This window comes from Eumetopias jubatus, unplaced genomic scaffold, assembly GCF_037043125.1.
Source record: "Eumetopias jubatus isolate StellerSeaLion01/CBP00866 unplaced genomic scaffold, mEumJub1_p1.0 scaffold_1, whole genome shotgun sequence".
Taxonomy (NCBI): domain Eukaryota; kingdom Metazoa; phylum Chordata; class Mammalia; order Carnivora; family Otariidae; genus Eumetopias; species Eumetopias jubatus.
In genome coordinates, this window is record NW_028274807.1 from 196,113,525 (window position 1) to 196,133,239 (window position 19,715).

Consider the following 19,715-nt stretch of genomic DNA (forward strand, 5'->3'; position numbering starts at 1 on the left):
TTAACTAAGTTTTGTAGATATAATTAATTTTATTGCTTTTGTCTTTTACCTTCATACTAGCTTTATAAGTGATTAATCTACTACCTTTCTATGTTTGCTTTTACCAAGTGATATTGTTTCCTTTCATAATTTTCCTCTAGTTATGACCTTTTATTTTCCTCTTAAAGAGATCCCTTTAATATTTCTTATAAGGTTGGCTTAGTGGTGATGGACGCTTTCAACTTTTATTTGTCTGAGAAACTATCTCTCCTTTAATTCTGAACAATAACCTTGCTGGATAGAGTATTCTTGGTTGTAGGTTTTTTCCTTTCAGCACTTGGAATGTATCATGTCACTCTCTTCTTCCTGCAGAGTTTCTGCTGAAAAATCTGGTAATAGCTTTATGAGGGTTTTCCTTATATGTAACTATTTGCTTTTCTCTTCCTGCTTCTACAATTCTCTTTAAAATTTGCCATTTTAATTATTATGTAGCTTGGTGTGGATGTCCTGGGCCCATCTTGTTAGGGCCTTTTTGTGCTTCCTGGACCCGGATGTCTTATTTTCTTCCCCAGATTAGGGAAATTTTCAGCTATTATTTCTTCAAATAAGTTTTCTGCCCCATTCTCTCTTCTCTTTTGGGGACCCCTTTAATGTGAATGTTAGTGCACTTGATGTAGTCTCAGAGGTCCTTTAATCTATCCTCATTTTTAAAATTTTCTTTTTGCTGTTCAGCTTGGGCACTTTCCACTACCTTGTCTTCCAGATTGCTGATCTGTTCTTCTACATCCTCTAATCTGCTGTTGATTTCCTCTGTTATATTTTTCAGTTATTATTCCACTCTGATTTGTGCCTTTTTCTATTTTCTCTGTGTTGATATTCTCTCTGAGCTCCTCCACTCTTCTCAGTGAGCACCCTATGACCGTTACTTTGAACTCTTTAGCAGGTAGACTGCCGATTTCTTTCGCTTAGTTCCTTTCCTGAGGTCCTACCCTCTCTTGTTTGGAGTACCTTCTTCTGTATCCTCGTTTTGTCTGACTCTTGGTGTTGGCTTCTGTGTATTCGGTAGGACCTTTCATAGAAGGCATCCTGTAGGGCCCAGTAGTGCTGTCTCCCTGCTCACCAGAACCAGGCACCCAAGGGGTGTCCCTTGTGTGGGCTGTCTGCACCTTCCTGTTGTGACTGGGCCACAACTTCTGTGGCACACTGGTGGGCAGGGCTGGCCTCCAGCCCAGCTAGCTGCAGTGACCAGCTGCGACTGCCGTGGGTACACTGGTGGGCAGGGCTGGCCCCCGGTGCAGCTGGCTTAGGAAACCCAGCTGTAGCTGCTGCAGGCGTGCTGGTGTGCGGGGTTAGCTCCTGGCACGGCTGGCTGGAAGGCCTGGCTGTAGCCGCTGCAAGCATGCTGGGGTGTGGTGCTGGCTCTCTGCTTCTCCAGGGCAAGAGTCACTTTGGAGGTTGCCAGTCCCAGCCGAGGCTGCCCGCTGGGTGTGCTGGGACAGGAGCCGCTTTGGAGGGATACCTGCTAGGACAGGCGGGTTGGGTGGTGTGGCTCCCCAGGGGAATGCTGGTGGGGGACAAGCAATGCCAGCAAGGTAGATGAAGTATCAGAAGTGGCTCCCGCAAGCATCCAGCCAAGCTAGGCTGAAGGAGGGCAAGAAAAATGGCATCACCAGCACTTCTGTTCCTGGAGAAATTGCCTACCGATCCCTGCCTGTTCAGCAAATGTGCTAAAATTAGTAAGTCTTCTTCATGTACATGCCAGGTGCTCTTCAAACTGCTGCTCCCGTGCTGGGGCTCAGACTGAGTGATACAGCGCTCTGGCCCTTTAAGAGCAGACTCTAGGTTTCCTATAGCCCTCCAGCTCTCCCAGAGTTAGGTCTCACTGATTTTCACAGCCAGACATTATAGGGGCTCATCTTCCCAGTGCAGATCCCCAGGATGGGGGATGCCCCGTGTGGGGTTTGATCCCCTGGCTCCTCAGGGAGGACCTCCGTGCTTGGGATAGTCTTCTCACTTGTGGTGGGAAACGCACCGCAGTGCCAGGGTTTTGGTCCCTGACCGCATCTCTGCCCCTCCTCCCCTTCTTGATAGGGCCTCCTCTTTATGTTCTTTAGCTGTGGAATAGCCATGCTGCTAGTCTTCAGGTGGTTTTCACAGTGATCTGCAGTCTGGTACTTGTTGCCCGCAGTGTCTGGGAGAAGGTGAGCTCAGGGTCCTCCTCCACCATCTTTCCCTGCTCTTCTTCCATGTCTCCCAGATTGTTATGGAATGCAGGACCTTGTGTGTGACATGATAGTAGTGACTGAGGTAAATAGTATTTATTTATGCTACCAGGTCATTAGTGTGGAGTGTCGAGCCAACCCAGTTGGGAGTTGAGTGGTAGGGCGCTGCTACCTCGTGCTAGTATGGGGCCTGGAGTGCTGCAAGGCTCTTCTGTGTTCCTGCTCTCAGGAGGGCCTGGGCTCCCTAAAGGGGGCTGGGGTCTTTCTCTACACTCATCTCTTTAGCCTGCCTCAGGTGGTAGGCTCCTGCTGTGCCTTGGGGCAGGCTCATGGAGGAGGTTTCTCGAGGTTTCTCGGCTCTCTTGTTGTGGCGTCAGTCTTGGGTGCCTGAACCTCATGGGTGGGGCTTTCTCAGATGTTCTCGTGCCAGTAGAGTGGGATACCCTGGTTCTTTTCCACCTCTGTGCACTGAGCATGTTGGGAATAATTTGCACATTGTTGAGAAAGGCAGCTCCAAAAGCTATTGGCATTTTGTTGTTCCAACTCCAGCACACTCCAGAGTGATCTCTGAAGATTGTAGCTTTGACCCCACCCCTGCTGAAAAGCCCTCTAGCTCACCCCATGGCCCTCAGGTCACAGGCTTTGAGCTCTGCAGCCTCGAGCCTCACACCCTGGCCTTCCTTCAGTTACTTAAGTCTCGTCTGTCACCCAGGCTGCAGACCATCCGTTTTGAGGGCAGATGTCTTGTTCCCTGTGTATTGCTAGAGATGAAATTGTGCCTGGCACGTGGTAGGGCCTCAGCAACTGTCTTAAAGGGGTGAGCTTTGAGTGCAAGCCCAGAAAGCCCTGACCTCCCCTGCATGCCAGCAGCCACGCACCTGCCCAGCCTCCAGGTTCACCTACTACACATGTCACAGAGAAGCCTCTCTGGGGACCACCCCACCTCCCAAGTTTGGGGAGGAGCCCCTGTGCCCCCAGCCCTGGCCTCACAGTTCCCCAGGGCAGGGTCATGCCGGCCAGGCCTGCCCCACCGGGCCCTGGGTGGGCACTTGGTGGGCACTTGGTGAGCCTGCCAGGGAACCTTTGCTGCATGGCTGCGGGTGCCCCAGCTTTGGGCTGATTCTGCAATGTGCATGCCGAGTTAAAATTCTAAAGCTTTCTTTTCCTGTTTTAGGAACGGTGAATCATCACACTCCTCTCGGTGGACGTACGAGGACTTGGGCTGGAAGCATGTGGTGTGTCCTGCGAGGCTGGAGGGGAGGGCGTCTGGGCCCCTGGGGAGCCGTGGGGCGGCAGCGGCCCCCCAGCGTGCGCGCGCTGGCCAGCGCGGGCTCCCGGCGAGGGGACGAGTACAGTCACGTGGTGGTGGGTGCGGGCTCCGCGGGCTGTGTGCTGGCCAGGCGGCTCACCGAGGACCCCGACAAGCGCGTGCTGCTGCTGGAGGCCGGGCCCAAGGACGTGCTCGCGGGCAGCAAGCGGCTCTTGTGGAAGATCCACATGCCCGCGGCCCTCGTGGCCAACCTGTGCGATGACAGGTACAACTGGTGCTACCACACGGAGCCGCAGCCGGGCCTCGACGGCCGGGTGTTGTACTGGCCGCGTGGCCGGGTCTGGGGGGGCTCGTCGTCGCTCAACGCCATGGTCTACATCCGCGGCCACGCCGAAGACTACAACCGCTGGCAGCGGGAAGGCGCGACGGGCTGGGACTACGCGCACTGCCTGCCCTACTTCCGCAAGGCGCAGAGTCACGAGCTGGGCGCCGGCACGTACCGCGGCGGCCAGGGCCCCCTGCACGTGTCCCGGGGCAAGACCAACCACCCGCTGCACCGCGCCTTCCTGGAGGCAGCGCAGCAGGCCGGCTACCCGCTCACCGAGGACATGAACGGCTTCCAGCAAGAAGGCTTCGGATGGATGGACATGACCATCCACCAAGGTAGCACACGGCTCCCGTCCCCCACCCCACCCCCCCGCCCCGGTTCCTCCCCTTTAAAAAAAGGAAGCTACCCACCATCACAGCGGCATGCCTCCTGCCCCCTTCGTGGTCAGGGAGGGTAAACTGCACCTAGAGGAGGCCCAGATGACTGAGGTATCGCACCCCCTTAGAGGCCACAGAATACAGCCCACAGCGAGTGAGGACTGATTTGGTGACAGACTCAGGGGCGTTCTCTAGACCTCTGGCCTCTGTTGGCTGGAGAGTCAACTCTTTGACCAAAGAGCCCAAAGTCCGAAGAGACTTGCAGATGAGGAAACTGAGGCACAGAGCACCGAAGTGCTTTGCTCACGGCAGGACAGAGGCAAAGCCTGGGTCGACCCAGGGCTCCTGCCTGCCTGCGAAGGGTTCTCACCCCCCTTTATTAGCTGCTCCTGGTCTGTCATCCTGCCAAGAGCGGAGGGGGGTTTTCCACTGCCTCGTGGATATGGATTTCAGCCCAGCAGGGACTTTTGGTGTCAGCCTTCCTTCTGGGGCAGAGCTCACAGTGTCCAGGGAAGGTCAAATTCCATCTTTCTCCAGCCCCTTTCCCCTGTTCAGGTACCAGGAAAGGGGGGCTGGGGCTGTGCCTGATCTTGCTCTGTCCCACAGGCAAGCGCTGGAGCACAGCGTGCGCGTACCTGCACCCGGCACTGAGCCGCCCCAACCTCATGGCCGAGGCGCAGACGTTTGTGAGCAAGGTGCTGTTTGAGGGCACCCGCGCGGTGGGTGTGGAGTACATCAAGAACGGTCAGAGCCACAGGGTGAGTGAGTTCCCGCTGGGCCGGGGCAGTGGACGTGGAAGGGAACGAGCAGTCACCCTGGTGCTCGTGCTCAGTGTGGGTAGCAGTCGGGCTCTGGTCCCCAGGGCTTGGGGTGGGGGGGGGGGGGATACCATCAGGCCAGCCACCTGCAAAGAGCCCACAGTGGCCCCTGTGAGCTTCTGTCTGCCCCTCCCACCTCAGAGCAGTCCTCCTGTTCCTTCTGTACCTCTTCAGAACTTGCTAGGGTTTTTCTCTTTTTTTTAAAGATTTTATTTATTTGACAGAGAGACAGCGAGAGAGGGAACACAAGCAGGGGGAGTGGGAGAGGGAGAAGCAGGCCTCCCGCAGAGCAGGGAGCCCGATGCGGGGCTCTATCCCAGGACCCTGGGACCATGACCTGAGCTGAAGGCACACGTTTAACGACAGAGCCACCCACTGCCCCAGAAATTGCTAGGTTTATAAGAAGACTTTAAAAATCACAAATGTGAGCATGCTCCCTATTTCCGCACTACACCGTTTCCCCCTCAGCTGTGTGTTAAGATCATCCCGCATCCACGTGAAGATCCGGCTCACCGATGCTTTATTTACACTGCTTGTGTGAGTGCTTGCTTTCATGGGTCTCATTTAAGCTCCACAGTACGGTTTTTAAGACGGTCATCAGGGCGCAGCGGTCACAGAGCGTATGTTAGCACATGACGTGTGCTTTAGTATCATGCCCCGGAGCTGCACCTGCCAAGGGCTTTTCCAGGGAGGCCCCCTGAGCATCCTCTGCCTTCCTCCGGGGCCTGGAAATGGGATCCTTGGCCGCTGCTGGGGGACTTCACGCCGAGGCCGCACTGTTGGGGTTCTTTCTGGCTTTTCAGGAATTGTGACCCACATGCCTGTGCCTCTTCCAGGCTTACGCCAGCACGGAGGTGATTCTGAGCGGGGGTGCCATCAACTCTCCACAGCTGCTCATGCTCTCGGGTGTCGGCAATGCAGATGACCTCAAGAAGCTGGGCATCCCGGTGGTGTGCCACCTGCCTGGTGAGCTCCCTTCTCCACCATTCCGCGGAGGGGGCCTCTGCTAATAAAAGGGCTTATTGGAGTTCATTAGCATGGAGTGGGACGGGGGCAACAGTCCGCGTTCCACAGAATGGTCACATTCTTCCCGCGACCCTCACTGGACGCCTCTACTCCCCAGGGACCCCAAGTCTTTGTGTCATTTTTTTCCCCTTCCCTGGCCCTCCTGTCCAACTGGGAGGTGATGCCCCTGCAGTAAGGAGCATCACCCGCGAAGACTGCTGGGCCAGGCTCGGCTGTACCCGCCCCCCCCCCCCCCCCCCCCGGGCAGCCCTGCGGTGAGAGGGGTCCAGGCCTTTGTGTGTTCTGTCCTCAGGACTCAGCAGCAGCCCTGACATTAAAGATGCCAACTCAGTGCTCCAGAGCATGCTTTTCATGCTAAGAGAATTATCCTAGGCCTAAAATTGATCTTACAGATGATCTTTGATACCCATTAGGGGCTCTTACCTCTCTTAGAACCCATGCTCCCCAAAAATGACCCTTTTCGTGTGGAGGCTTCATCGTGAGAGGTCTGTGACAGCGGCCTGCCCGGCGCCCCCTTTTGCTTAGATGAGCTCACGCAGTGCCTGCCCAGCACAGCAAGGCTTGCTTCCCTCCTTCCCTGGGCCCGGGTGCGGCTGTCAGTCCCACTGGCAAGCAGCTCAGGGAGTGGCACCTGCCGAATGCTGAGGCCCTGCCCTCAGGGAGGCTGCTGCCTGGCAGGATGGCATCGGGAGGGGTCCCGGGGCTGCCCCCGGAGGGAGTGACCAGGGCAGGTGGCTTTGGCAGCATGAGAGGACGAGACTTCGCCATGAGTGGAGGGATGGAGTCCCAGGAGGTGACCTTTAAGCCGAGACCCAGGGAGGGAGCAGGGGCTGTCTTGGTGGATAAGTGGTTGGGGTGGGGGTAGTTTCCAAAACCCGGGGATGTTGAGAGGCCAGTGGCAGCCTGCCCCCCAGAAGCCATTTTTCCTAACCACTCGCTCCCATTCCAGGAGTGGGCCAGAACCTGCAGGACCACCTGGAGGTATACATCCAGCAGGCATGCACCCTCCCCATCACCCTGCACTCAGCACAGAAGCCCCTGAGGAAGGTCCGGATTGGTCTGGAGTGGCTCTGGAAATTCACAGGTGGGCGTGCTGGCCTGGGACCTTCGTGGAGCAGGTCTGGGGGAGCATGGCCTCCTTCCTAAGGTGCTCAGAGAAGGCTCTGGTCTCAAGTTACTTATTCCAAGCTTAGCTCTGCCTTTTGCCTCAGCTTTCCCATCTGCAAAATGGGGATACATAGTCCTGTCTGGCAGGCTGTTGTGAGGACCAGAAGCAGCGGCCCCAGGGCCAGTCCCAGGTAAGACTCAGCCTGGGTACCCCTCTTCCTTACATATGGATAGGGTAGCCTTGTGGCTGGATGCCATCTGGGGTCCAAGGAGCCAAGAGTAAAGGCATGGTCAGCATCCATTTTTCAGCAGTGTGCTGGCTGTTTTCAGGGTCCCAGCGTAGTGCCCAGACCAGGAAGTGGTGCTTCTGAGATCCCCTCTCAGCCTGGGTTTCTCCCACACCTCCAGGTTCTGCTGTGCCAGTAAAGGCAGGTGCCCTTGGGGAGCTTATGCATTGCTGGGATCCGTGGAAAGAAACCATGTAAACGTGCTTAGTTTTAGGGTCAGGATGTTAGTAAAGTGGAGGATGTCTGAGAGCTAGGAAGAAAATGGACCAAGGCCCTGGATCTAGGCATGTAGCGTTAGAGGAACAGATGTGTCGGGCCAGGGAGACTGTAGCATGTTGAGGAAAAAGCAGGGGTGCGATGAAGAGCGCTGGATCTCGAGGGTCGGCCGGAGCACTGGCGCGGAGGCCCCGGAAGCTGCCAGTGAGGAGGGGTCTGAACTGGGACAGAGGGAGGGCTGGGGGTGCTACCTGCCCGGCAGATGGATCCCAGTAGATGTGGGAGCTGAAGTCAGGGAGGCTTTCTGCGGGCCACATGGCGGGTGATGAGGAAGAGGAGGAGAAGGGAGAGACCGAGACAGCGCGAACGTCTGACTTCGGCCCTCTGTGAAAGAATCAGCCTGTCCGGGGGCACCGGGGAGGCTCAGTCGGTTAAGTGTCTGCCTTCGTCTCGGGTCATGATCCCAGGACCCTGGGGTCGAGCCCCACTTCGGGCTCCTCTCTCTCTCTCTCACACAAAAATAAATAAGATCTTAAAAAACAAAAAAAACCAGCCTGTCGGGCATGGAGCCTGGGGCCAGGGAAGTTGGGGATGCCCAGCGACACCAGGCTTCACAGTTGTCAGCGGTGGAGGAATCGGGGGAAGGCAAGGCCGAAGCCCCTTGGCGTGAGCTGGTATCGGAGCCTGTGGTGTTGGGTGAGCCCACCTGAGGGAGAGAGGCCAGAGTTGAGCACTTGGGTCCAGGCACCAGAAAAGGCCCAGGAGAAGCTACTAGGAGAGGGGAGGCCGGCCTGCCTGCCACGCCCTGATTCACTCTTCTGATCCTCAGGGGATGGAGCCACGGCACACCTGGAAACAGGAGGGTTCATCCGGAGCCGGCCTGGGGTCCCCCACCCGGACATCCAGTTCCATTTCCTGCCGTCCCAAGTGATTGACCATGGCCGGGTACCCACCCAGCAAGAGGCTTACCAGGTGAGCAGGCAGCATTCTCTTCACTGCGGCAGGCCCCTGAGCAGGGAGGCACAGGAACCTGTGTCCTGCCCTCCACCTGCTCAGTGGGTCTGAGTGGGGAGGGGAGAAGAGGAGCCTAGGATCTTCCTGAGGCCATGCCAGGAAGAGCGTGAGGCAATCCACGTGGTACATGGAAAGGTGAGACCTGCCCCCGCTCAGGGCAGATGCTCTAGCTATCCAGACCGCTGGAAATGGACAGATGTGGCCAGTGGCCCTGGGGTTTCCAGCCCCTGAAAGTTGAAGACAATCCTATAAAGCCAGGAAGCAAGAATGAGTGATTCAGGGAGGTGTTTTTTGATCACTTGTGGGAGGGGGTAAGATGCAGACAGATGCTAACATGTGTCTGCTCTTAATTGGCTTTGGATGTGGAGCCCCATCCCACGGGAAACCCCGGGGCCTGAGCTGCCCAGTAGGGGGTGTTGAGGGAGGTCACGCTTCCTCTGGTTCTTCTAGGTGCATGTGGGGACCATGCGGGGCACGAGCGTGGGCTGGCTCAAACTGAGAAGTGCCAACCCCCGGGACCACCCTGTGATTCAACCCAACTACTTGTCAACAGGTAATTCACCACCACCTTGGTCTCCCCCAGGCCTGGGCTTGCCAGGCCATTCACTCAACGAATGAATGTATGCCTTCATGGGGTTCGCATTTGTCACTGAATCTTACCCCTGAGACACAAGTCACCCTCTGCCCCCCTCATACACTGCTGTGCGTGCCCTGTAACGTAGCAGGAGGGAGCTGTGGCCTTCAGAACAACCTGCCAGAAGGTGCAGGGAGATGTGGCTGTGCGCACAGAGTGCGCAGAGCGCTTGTGCTGAGGTTACTCTGAGCATCCTCCTGCAAAAGCAGATTACATTCCTGGGCCTGCCGCTTTGCCTGCAGCAAAAAGGAGCACTGCCCATTGCTCAGTAATGACTCGTGGCGTGCTCACAGCCACAGTGGTAAGAGGCAGGCTGTATACTCTTACCCTTGATTTAACGTAGGGCCTCTGGGGCAGGATGTGTCCGCCAAGGACGGTGCCTGTTTGCCCTCATGGGACTCTGCTTGGTTGCAGTCTAACTGGATGGGAGTAGGTGACAAACGACCTGGTGGCTCCGTGTCCCTGAGGTTTTCCACCCCAAGCACCCTGGTCTGTGGATCCACCAGGGCTGTGGGATCAGAGGGTTGGTAGGCTCTGACCTGTGTCCCCTCAGGCAGCTTACCGAGCCTCTCCGAGCTCAGAATCCACTGGTAAGAGGCGTCGCCTCACCTACCTCTTTCTCGTTGACAGAAACCGACATTAAGGACTTCCGACAGTGTGTGAAGCTGACCAGAGAAATTTTTGCCCAGAAAGCCCTGGCACCATTCCGGGGGAAGGAGCTCCAGCCAGGAAGCCACGTGCAGTCAGATAAAGAGATAGATGCCTTCGTGCGGGCAAAAGCAGACAGCGCCTACCACCCCTCATGCACCTGCAAGATGGGCCAGCCCTCTGATCCCACGGCCGTGGTGGATCCACAGACCAGGGTGCTTGGGGTGCAGAACCTCAGGGTGGTCGATGCCTCCATCATGCCCAGTGTGGTCAGCGGCAACCTTAACGCCCCCACAATCATGATCGCAGAGAAAGCAGCAGACATCATCAAGGGGCAGCCTGCACTCTGGGACGAAGACATCCCTGTCTACAAGCCTGGGACCCTGGCCACCCAGCGCTGAGGCGGTCACTGCCCGAGAAGCCTCCTGCCAAGTCAAGAGGGTCAGCACAGCGCCTGCCCGCCGTGCCCTTTCCTGAAACTGTCTAGAATGTTACAGTTCAGTGGCTGAGAATGTGTAATTGCTTAGGCTGGGAGACTGGTATCAGGCAGTGAAACAGGTTTCTTTTCCCCAGCATTTTCCTGTGGGCGCGCCCCCCCCCCCCGCCCCACCTCCTGAAGGGGCAGTAGAGGGGGCTGGGGGGCAGGGCAGTGGAGGAGTATGGCTAACTCCCACCATGGCCTTATCTTAAACTCCATGGCACTCTGCAACCCAGGGTCTTGGTCGGACATGAGGGAAGTGGTTCTCTCCCAGGGCTCCCTTTTAATTAAAGCAAGCCATTCCAGAGGCTGGGTGCTGGCTAGACGGCAGGGGGTTCTTGCGGTGGGGGGCATCCTCTGCCTCAGGCTGCCAGCTGCAGCTGAGGCCCGTGCCTAAGCCTCCTGTGTCCCCGTTCAGAGGGAAGGCTGCCTGCCTGAAGAAACACAGGCTTCTTTCTCTTCTGCTTCCTGAGTCGAGTCCCCTCCCAGTTGGGTCACTCTGAGGGCCCACCTCTCCAATGCTCTGATTCTTACTAAACACAGCTCGATTTCTGGACCTTGTTCAGAGAAGAATCTGGAGAGTCTCTTCACTGTGATAGGTTTCCTGATTTAGCATTTTAAATGATTTTCCTGTTACCAGGGAAACCTAGAGCAAACCCCACAGACCAGACCTCTGCTCCAAGCCAAAGCGGCTAGTCCAAGAGGATGCTTTCCTGTCAGCCTGGGGAGGCGACTCACAGTGGATGAAGCTGGCTAATCCGTATTCCGCAGCCATCCATGGGAACAGACTGGGATGGAGCCAAGGCTGATGAAAAAAAAAAAAACAGTTGAATCACACTATATACCTGATCCTGTGAAAATAAATGGGCAAAGATTTGAGTTTGGGGGGGCGGGGGGGAACCAGATACAAGTAGTATTTAAAATAGCTCTTTGATCTTTAAACTTCCTATAATTCAACAACTTAATCCAGTAACTGAGTTTTGAATGGAGATGCCTTAGCCAGACTATTCTTACAAGGTAATGAAAACTAAATGAATTTTGGGTTGAAGATCTCCGAAGCCACCATCTGCGGCAGGGGAGGAAAGACTTGTGCTCTGGAAACCTGCCCTGGAACAAGGAGGGGAGGGAAAGGGGGGCATGCCAGCCTTCGCCCAGGACCAGAGTGGACTGAGATGGCTTGGAGGCCAGACAGCCACAACTTGCCATTGTGAGAAAGACCTTCCAGAAAGATGGGAAGAAGAAAACCATCACACCCCTCCTTCCTTCACAAATCTGAAGTAGCTCTGGTTTCATCTTACCTGCCTCTTTATTTTCTGTTCCAAGAGAGCTTCCCCATCTGTCCCGCAGCCGTGGTCCACATCCACCATCCTCGGGGCCCCGGCGCCACCTGCAGGGCTGAAAGAACAGTGGGGCAGTGCGGGCCCCAACCCCCCCCCCCCCCCCCACCGACTCCGGCTCGGAGGGCCAACGAGTAGCAAGTTGGGTGGGTAGAGGGGTCCCAGGCCTGAGTGTGGCCGTGGCACAGCCATGCCGTTCCGTGGTCTGTCTCTGTGTGCTGCGGTGGTCTCGGTCTCTGGGACAGCGGCTGGTTTGCTACTGTGCCTGCATCATAAGCAGAATGACCTATCGTCAGAGGAGGTGCGTCATGCTGTATGGCCGGATGACATCTGGGCCCCTCCCCTACTCTTGGGTCACTGAGCCTTGTTCCATACAATCACACAATTTAGCCATGTGCAGAAATGAGTTCTCAGAAGAGAAGACGGTACGTGTTCTACACCCAGGGCCCACAGAAGTCAGAGCGGAACACTGTGCTGTTGGGGTTCAGCCACAGGGCAGAATATTGAACTTATGTGTGGCTGCTTGCTCGAGCCCTGACAGGTGAGCATGCAGCCGTCTGGCAGAGTGGAACCTTGGCCTGTGTCGCTGCAGCAGGCTGTCACCAAGTTCCACTGCCATGAGGGAACCCTGGACCTCAGAAAAGAGGGCTGTTGGCTGAGGAAGCCAGAGAGGGGAGAAGAGTGCCCATTGGGTCAGGCAGCCCTTGGGGCACCCAGACACCAAGTCAGCACTCAGCCCTGGGAGGAAGCTTATTTAAGCCCCTTAGCGAAGAGCCCGTGATACGAACAAATGGAAGAATGTACTTTGCAAACAGTGGTTGAAAACGTGTAACTGAGCTGTGTATGTACCTGGATCAGGCTCCCAGCATGGACCCCTTCGAAGAAGCCTATGTGTTCCAGCTGCTGCACAAGCAGAAGGGTCTTCTGGGTTGAACGGGGGACAGAAGGCACAGCTGGAAGATTAGCCTGCCGGCAGCTGGACCAGAAAACGGCAGGCCCTAGTACCCGGCTCCTGGCTCCTGGATGCCCAGTCTTCCTGCTTCCAGGGCTGACTGTGGGAATCCTCATTTCCATAAATGCAAATAGAGCCTGTCTCCAGCCAAACCCTCTTCCTCCCCACAAAGGCTGTTTCCTGTCTCCACCAACTTAACATCAGATCTAATACCTACATCCTTTTCTCTTAAAAAACCAAAAGAAAGCGCACGCCCTCTCCACCAGCCCCGTCTTGAGAGCCGAGCAGCCTCCCCAGTCCTCTCTTCTGCCGCCATCAAGGGCCACGAGGCCGCTCTCGCTGGTGCTCCCACGTTGGAGGCAGGGGCCCCAGGCCTGCTCCCCATTCTCCTGCCTTCTCACGTCCCCAGGAAAGAAGGAATATCCTTTTGGAGAAATAAAAACTTTGTCAACACATGCAAGCCTCGCCGGTGTCTGTTTTTGAGTCAGGGAAGGAACTGGAGCTTTGTCGCTGACCGGTTTTTAGAACAAACCTACAGTCCGTCATAACAATGGAAAGCTTTGTAGGAAAACAGACCATTGGCAAGGACACTGAAGACCATAAAATATAAACAGTGTGAAGTAAACTACCCTGGTTCCTTTCACAAACGTGGGGTCAGCAGTAAGGCAGGTAAAGCCCACACCGTGAACCGAGAAGCTTCCTGGCTTCGACCAGGCTCCAAAACGGGGGAATAGAGCTGGAAAGCCCCGTCTGGCCTGGCCGTCTGGATAGAAACCGGAGAAAAGGCTGTTAACAAGGTTCCTGCTCGTTGGGCGTTCAGTCAGAGCTGCCCTTTCCATTTGTGATACCAAAAAACGCAAAACCAAATGTACTATTCCTGGGGACACAACAAAATGACCTTTTTTAGGGGGTTGGGAGGGAGGCCAAACAGGAGAGAGTTCATCTTACAACTTTCCTGAAGCAAAAGGGGGAAAAAAAACAAAAGCAAAACACCACCCCGTGGCTCGACAACTTCAAACTGGGTCTTAAAAAGAACACTTTCATGGTAGATGGGAGGTTGAACGCAGGCCTGTTAGGACTGGCGCAGCCTGGATGCGTGCCAGTTTGTAAGTACCAACAGGGAAGAATGGCGGCCTGCGCCAGAAAAACCCATCCTGGTAGGACTGCTGCTGAGAAGCCACACAGAACAATGCCCAGCAGAGGTGACGGGGACAGTGGCTTAGCCCTTGAGGAGAAACCGTGCTCTCTCTGCAGCTGGTGCTGGGTGACCATGGGCCTCAAGGAGGGAGAGCTGAGGATAAGAGAAGCTACCCAGTCCCAGAGCTGCCCTCACCGAGTGCCCGCCCCTTCCGGGGCGCTCACCGGCCCACACCAGCTCTTTGCAGCAAGAGCTCCCTCACACCGTAAAAATTATTACACAGTTTTATTCTGAAGAACATTTTGCATTTTAATTAAAAAAAATTTATGTCAGGAAATAGTCATTTACAAACCTTCAAGTGTTTTTGCCTGGATCTGGAGTAAGAATGTCTTAAGAAGAGGTTTGTAAGGTCTTCATAACAAAGTGTTGTTATTTACAAAAAAAAAAAACAAAACCCAAAAAACAAAAAACAAACCCAAAACATTAACAGGTTGTCTAGGTAATATTTAAAAATTTTGAACCAAAAACCTGCTAATTGTCTTCTTTTTTTTGACTGCAGGGAATCCCTGCCAAGGTAACTTGACAAAGTCGGCATGATTCCTTGAACAGAAAGGGAAGCCTTGGTGGGTCTCGTGGTCAAGTGGGTTTTCATCAGGAAGCACAGCCAGACCGTGCAAATGTTCTAATGAAAACTTCAGCCCTCATTCAGTTGCATATAAAAGCCCTCAAAGAGAACACACAGTAAAGCAGTGTTGTGTGAAAAGGCAACAATACAAATCGAACAGACCCGACATTCTAAGCCTGCAGATCACCGCTTTGCCCCTCCGCCCCCCCCTTCCCCAGCACCCCTATTTAGAGACCGGCAGCAGCATCCATCCTCAGGGAGCGGGGGCAGAGGGACTTCATGCCCCCGTGCAATTCTTTCTACACCAGAGATGCAAAAAAGGTCTTGTGTGGGCAGCGGGGATGCCGCTGTGAATGCCACAGGGTCAGAGTCACCAGCTCGACCGACGGGATGAGCTTATCAGAGGGTCAGTAAAATCAAAGACAGGTGCGGCCCGTGGTGGACCGAAGGTACACTGTCAAATCCTGGAACTCTTGCCCAAAGTAAAGGTTGTTAAGGAGTCATCTGGTATATCTTGTGTAAAGGTAGATTTAGAGTGACTCAAAATATTTTTTAGAAAAAATCTCTAGCGTCAAGTTCTTTTGAACTTAAAATTTCATCCCCAAAAGATTTTCACGGAATAGATGAGAATTGGCTCTATTTCTCCTACTTCTGTACAGCCCGAGTAAAAATGCTAATAATACCTAGATTTCAGGGAACTACAATTATTAGGACCCATGGATATTGCTGCAGTTCAAATACGGTACAATAATTACAAAATATAGACCATCTCTTTACAAATACAAATTATAGTATATTACAAGTCATGTACAGTAAATCTATAATTTTTAAACAAACTAGCGTATCTAAGTTTACCTGGTTGCGAGTGCATGATTATTCCAGTTTACAGTTGCCCTTGAGCTGACAGTCAGAAACCGACTGAGTGACACTCTCTTTTGTAAACTGGGGTCACATAACAGAAAACCTCATGTATAAGGTCCTGCTCCCCTCTCCAGATGACGGCTGGTAGGTAGGTCCTGATTCACACACTGTATTTCAGAACAGCCAAACAGAAACCAGGAAGCAGTGTGTTTGGGAGGAAAGGGTTTAAAAATGGATATGCTGGGCCCAGTGAATGTCTGATATGCTAGACCAATGGCTGAGGTAATGACACAGGTGTGGTGATCGTCATCACCTTGACCTTCCCCACCGTGCCAGCAGGTGGGTGGGCGCAGGGGAGAGCCCCGGGGGCGCCCTGGACAAGTGGGCAGGGCTTGTCCCACCTCCTCACGGGTCCTCCCCTCTGAGGGCTGGACCTGCTGCTTCCCACAGCTGAGGCTGGGCACGGGAGCAGGGCTGTCCCCTGCCAGGTTTATGGCTTCCGTGAGGCATGACATCACTTGTACAAAAGTCTAATTGAATATGGACTCCACACTAGTGCCTAACCTTTCCTAACTACGAGGCACTTTTTCCCTGGCCCTCTGGTGCCCCACCTGAGGCCAGAGCCAGTCTGCCCCTCCCTGGGGGCTACAGGGTGGTGATGCAGATCATTTCATCTGCCAGGTCCTCCTCATCTCTTCCGGGGTCGGGCTCTTCATCGCTGTAGCCTGGCCCGAAGTCCTGGAGCTCATAGTCCTGCCGGTGGGAGACAGGGCCCACGCCCCCGTTGGCCCGGGGATGCACCGTCCCGTTGAGCAGGTTGCTGGCTGCACTCTCCATCTCGTCGATGGTCAGGTCGCAGGCATCGGCGATTTCGTGTTTTGTTGCCGATACAAATTTTGGGTCCCTTGCATACCGTCCTAAGCCTTCAGATATCAGGACCTGTCCGGGACAGAGGATCAACAGCATGAATGCATTACGAGCCTTTGCCGGGAAAATGACAGAGGAGCCCCCTCAGGCACTAACCGCACGATGTGCTTTTGGGACTCAGCCAATCCCGTTCGCTAGACCTCACAGGTGACAAAATGTGAATGGCTTGGAAACGTCACAGAGTTTGAACGCTACATATGGCCCAACAAGAGTGAGCCCCACTGGGGAAAAGATTTCAGTAGGAGCTGGTGATATCTGCAGGCCCAGCGCATGTAATCCTAGGTACAGCTCCGTTAGGAGAACAGGCAGCGGCGGTTTTCTTACACTCCCGCTGTATGGACCATCTTTGCTTCCGAGGAATGGGCACGATCCAGAGGAGAAGGGACCCAGCTCGGCTCCCGAGCCCCCCCACCCTCAGAACCGCCATGGCACCTGCGCGTCCCCCTCTGCTGTGCCGGATGGCACACTCACCGCCTCCACCAAGCTGTCTGCGCTCCTCTGCTTGTCACTGTTCTTGTTGCGGAAGCTGCTGGGGACAGTCAGGCTGGCTGGTGTGAACGTTCGGTACGAGATGCCAGGCTCGTCCGTGTACCAGGAGCTCCGGTGCAGGGACGGCAGGCTGCCGTTGACCTGGTCCAGGGCCTCTGGCCGCTCCACCTGGATCAGGGGCGCATAGCACGGCGTCCAATCCCGGTACGGAGGGGTCGCCGGAGGGGTGGCCCATGACCGGGTTGAGTGGCTTGGTGAGTACTTCTGGGCTTTACTGGAATCCAGGCCCGCAACTGCCATGATCTGGGGAGAGACGAGAGGAGGTGGGGCCAGAGGTCCTCAGGTGCGGGCCCCAGGCCTCCCCACGCACACCAAGCAGGAGGCACTGATGTACGGGGGTGGCCACGGATAAGGGACAAGGACTTGAAAAGGACACAGGCAGTAAAATCTGGCTTTCTGGCAGACTGTTTTCAGTTTCCCCAAATCCATAATGCATTCTCATGACTGTTCTTAAGGAGGCATCAGCCACTAATTCGTGAAACTGCGGCCGAGCAGTGGAGAATTAGGGAAGACGTTCACCCAGGGCTGTATGAACACACCACCCAGTTCGCTCTCGGTTTAAATACGGAAGGACACGAGGGGCAAACGACGCATTCCCAGCCCTTGGAGGGAACACAGTCCTCTCTCCTCTAGTGCCATTCATCACACTTGCCAGCCTCCAGTCTGCTCCGGAGCTCTGGGCACAAGCCCTGCTTCCCCCGCCCCCAGCTGTGCCCCAGCAGGCACCCCGGCATTCCCTCTCTGCATGGAGGGCCACGGAGGCCCGTGACCCAACCGGAAGCCATGGCCACTCGTGGGAGGCAGTGCAGACACGGATCTGGCCCTCATGGGGGCCGGACAGCAGAGGGAGGGGCGTTCGCACGCACGTGCCCATGGAGACTTCCAGGCCTACTTGGTTCATGGCATTTGATGGCTGGGCCTTCCCACGCCTTGTCCTTCCACAACAAAGCAGGACACGAATAAAAATTAATATAAAAACTGAAGGCAGAAAAGTGGCAGAGAGTTGGCAGAGAGACCTGAATGGAACACCTGTAATGGAAGCTAGTGCTCGCGTGCTCAGGATGTTGGCAGTAAGCAAGCTGGGGGTGAGCTGGCTCTGCACATTTACGGACCAGGTGCTCCCCGCACGCCTTCCGGCCCCTGACACACGTACACAGTGGACTGCATCTCTGATGTGCTCTTTGCAGGAGGAAAAAGTGCCCTCTTCTTGCCCTTGAGGCAAAGCTCTGGTGAGTGGGCTGCAGCCCCACCCTCCCTCCAGGCCCTGGGCTCCCCCCTGTCCAGCCACCTCACCATGGACAGGTCCTTCTCCCTGGACCACACTCTGTGTCCCAGGGTCAGAGGCTCACCCACCCGTGACCATGGCGCCCTGCCCACAAAGGGCTCTACAGACATGTCTTAATGAAGGAACCATGTCTCAGAGCAGATAAAGGGCAGCACTGACTGTTCAGGATCAGGCAAGCGGCCACCACTCCCTGGGTCAGGGACTGTACCAGAACACAGTGTCCACCACGGCCAAGGGCCCAGCTTGGGAAGCTGGCAGCCTTGGATTCATAGGTCAACACGGTCACACACCTCCTGTGTGAGCTCAGACATGTTACCTACCCTCTCCCTGATACTCGCTCATCTGTGAAATGGGGTTTGTGATAGTATCTATTTGGCAGGGTTGCTCCCGGATTGAACCAGAGTGTCTGTGAAGCTTCTCTCCTTCCCTCCTGCTGCTGGCAGCCCAACGGGGTGTCCTGAGGGTGGGTCCCACACAGGCGGCCCCTCAGGCCTGTGGTGTCAAGGCCAGGTGGGCCGGCTCACCTGTTGCTGCATCAGGTGCAGAGGCAGGGCTGTGCGGTGGGGGAAGGCGGGGGACGGCGGGACCTCCTCCTGGCTGCTCTGCCCACGCAGGCACTCGAAGTTGAAGGAGGATCTCCGGTGGGCTGAGAAGTGAAGCACAGCGGTAGCTGTGAAACAGGTGCTCTGTGGGGCCCCCGGGGCTCTGGGGTCAGGGTGGGCCCCTGGACACTCGATGGGGGGGCCCAAGAGGAAGCAAGTCACACGTCCAAGGAAAAGCATTAGGTAGTGAGGTCTTGGAACTTTGGGAGGATGAAGAAGCTGCCCAACTGAGGGATGTTTTTAGTAGGTGTAAGTTGGTTTCTTGCAAATGTAGTGCCTGTTCTCATGGGGTGGAGCTGAAGGCTCCAGAGGGCACCTGTTCTGACTGGACGCCCCTGGCCCTGTACATACACTGTGGGGAACACTGCATTTCAGGTCAAGAACACAACGTCATTCTAGAATCCTGCAAACACCTGCTGCTGCCCCCGTCCCTCCCTGCAGGCATCCTGCGTGTCTCTGGGGCCCCCGGCGTCTTGCCGGTGCTCCCCCGCTTATACCTGCTTTAAGGGGAGTGACTTGCTATCTGCTCAACCAGGTAAGAGGCAAATCCTTTGGTTGGGGAAGACCCAGCTTCTCTAAGCACTGAAGGCAAAACCGGAAAAGAACACCTCCGATGTTAGAGAACACGGCTGTCTCGTTATCAGCTACTCAAAACAGAGGCTCGTGCACAGGCTGAGCAATGACAAGAGATCCCGAGTTTGTGGCTTCACAGGACACAGGGCCCAGGAGGTTGGTCTGAATTCTGGGCCCCCAAGCACAGGCCAGAGGCTCCCCCCACACTCCGGCCCCGGGACAGGTCCACCCTCGAGGGTGCTGGCCCTAGAGACACGGCGTGGGGGCCTTACTGACAGTTTGCAAGGCAGGAGCTATGTCTCCTCAGCCTCTGCTTCTTAAGATCCCAGGGCATTTCTCATGCCCCGGCAAAACTCCACACCCTGGAAAACGGCGGGGCCGAGCCGCCCAGGCCTCCTGGAAGTCGCACGGAGCGGCAGGAACCGGGTTCTGTGAGAGCTCTAATCTAAAAGTGTGGGAAGA

General features: G+C 55.5%; 2 protein-coding genes across 9 annotated transcripts in view; one reads left to right on the forward strand and one right to left on the reverse strand.

Moving 5' to 3' along the window:
* Nucleotides 1–13,148, forward strand: part of CHDH (choline dehydrogenase) — a 34,127-nt gene extending 20,979 nt beyond the window's left edge. For 3 of the 4 annotated variants that reach the window (XM_088028086.1, XM_028124512.2, XM_028124513.2), the window contains 7 exons: nucleotides 3,376–4,134; nucleotides 4,783–4,934; nucleotides 5,831–5,960; nucleotides 6,970–7,104; nucleotides 8,460–8,602; nucleotides 9,095–9,197; nucleotides 9,909–13,148. In XM_088028086.1, the coding sequence (XP_087884212.1) occupies nucleotides 3,432–4,134; nucleotides 4,783–4,934; nucleotides 5,831–5,960; nucleotides 6,970–7,104; nucleotides 8,460–8,602; nucleotides 9,095–9,197; nucleotides 9,909–10,327 (1,785 nt within the window). In that variant the 5' untranslated portion in view covers nucleotides 3,376–3,431 and the 3' untranslated portion in view covers nucleotides 10,328–13,148. Of the gene's footprint in view, nucleotides 1–317; nucleotides 1,716–3,375; nucleotides 4,135–4,782; nucleotides 4,935–5,830; nucleotides 5,961–6,969; nucleotides 7,105–8,459; nucleotides 8,603–9,094; nucleotides 9,198–9,908 lie in introns of those variants that run through there. The other variant, XM_028124511.2, reaches the window with a different exon arrangement.
* Nucleotides 13,149–14,115: 967 nt separating this feature from the next.
* The window catches only part of CACNA1D (calcium voltage-gated channel subunit alpha1 D), a 292,448-nt gene continuing 286,848 nt past the window's right edge, over nucleotides 14,116–19,715 (reverse strand). For all 5 annotated transcript variants that reach the window (XM_088028075.1, XM_028124508.2, XM_088028067.1 and 2 more), the window contains 3 exons: nucleotides 18,603–18,724; nucleotides 16,716–17,036; nucleotides 14,116–16,256 (listed from right to left, as the gene is read on the reverse strand). In XM_088028075.1, the coding sequence (XP_087884201.1) occupies nucleotides 15,963–16,256; nucleotides 16,716–17,036; nucleotides 18,603–18,724 (737 nt within the window). In that variant the 3' untranslated portion in view covers nucleotides 14,116–15,962. The remainder of the gene's footprint in view (nucleotides 16,257–16,715; nucleotides 17,037–18,602; nucleotides 18,725–19,715) is intronic.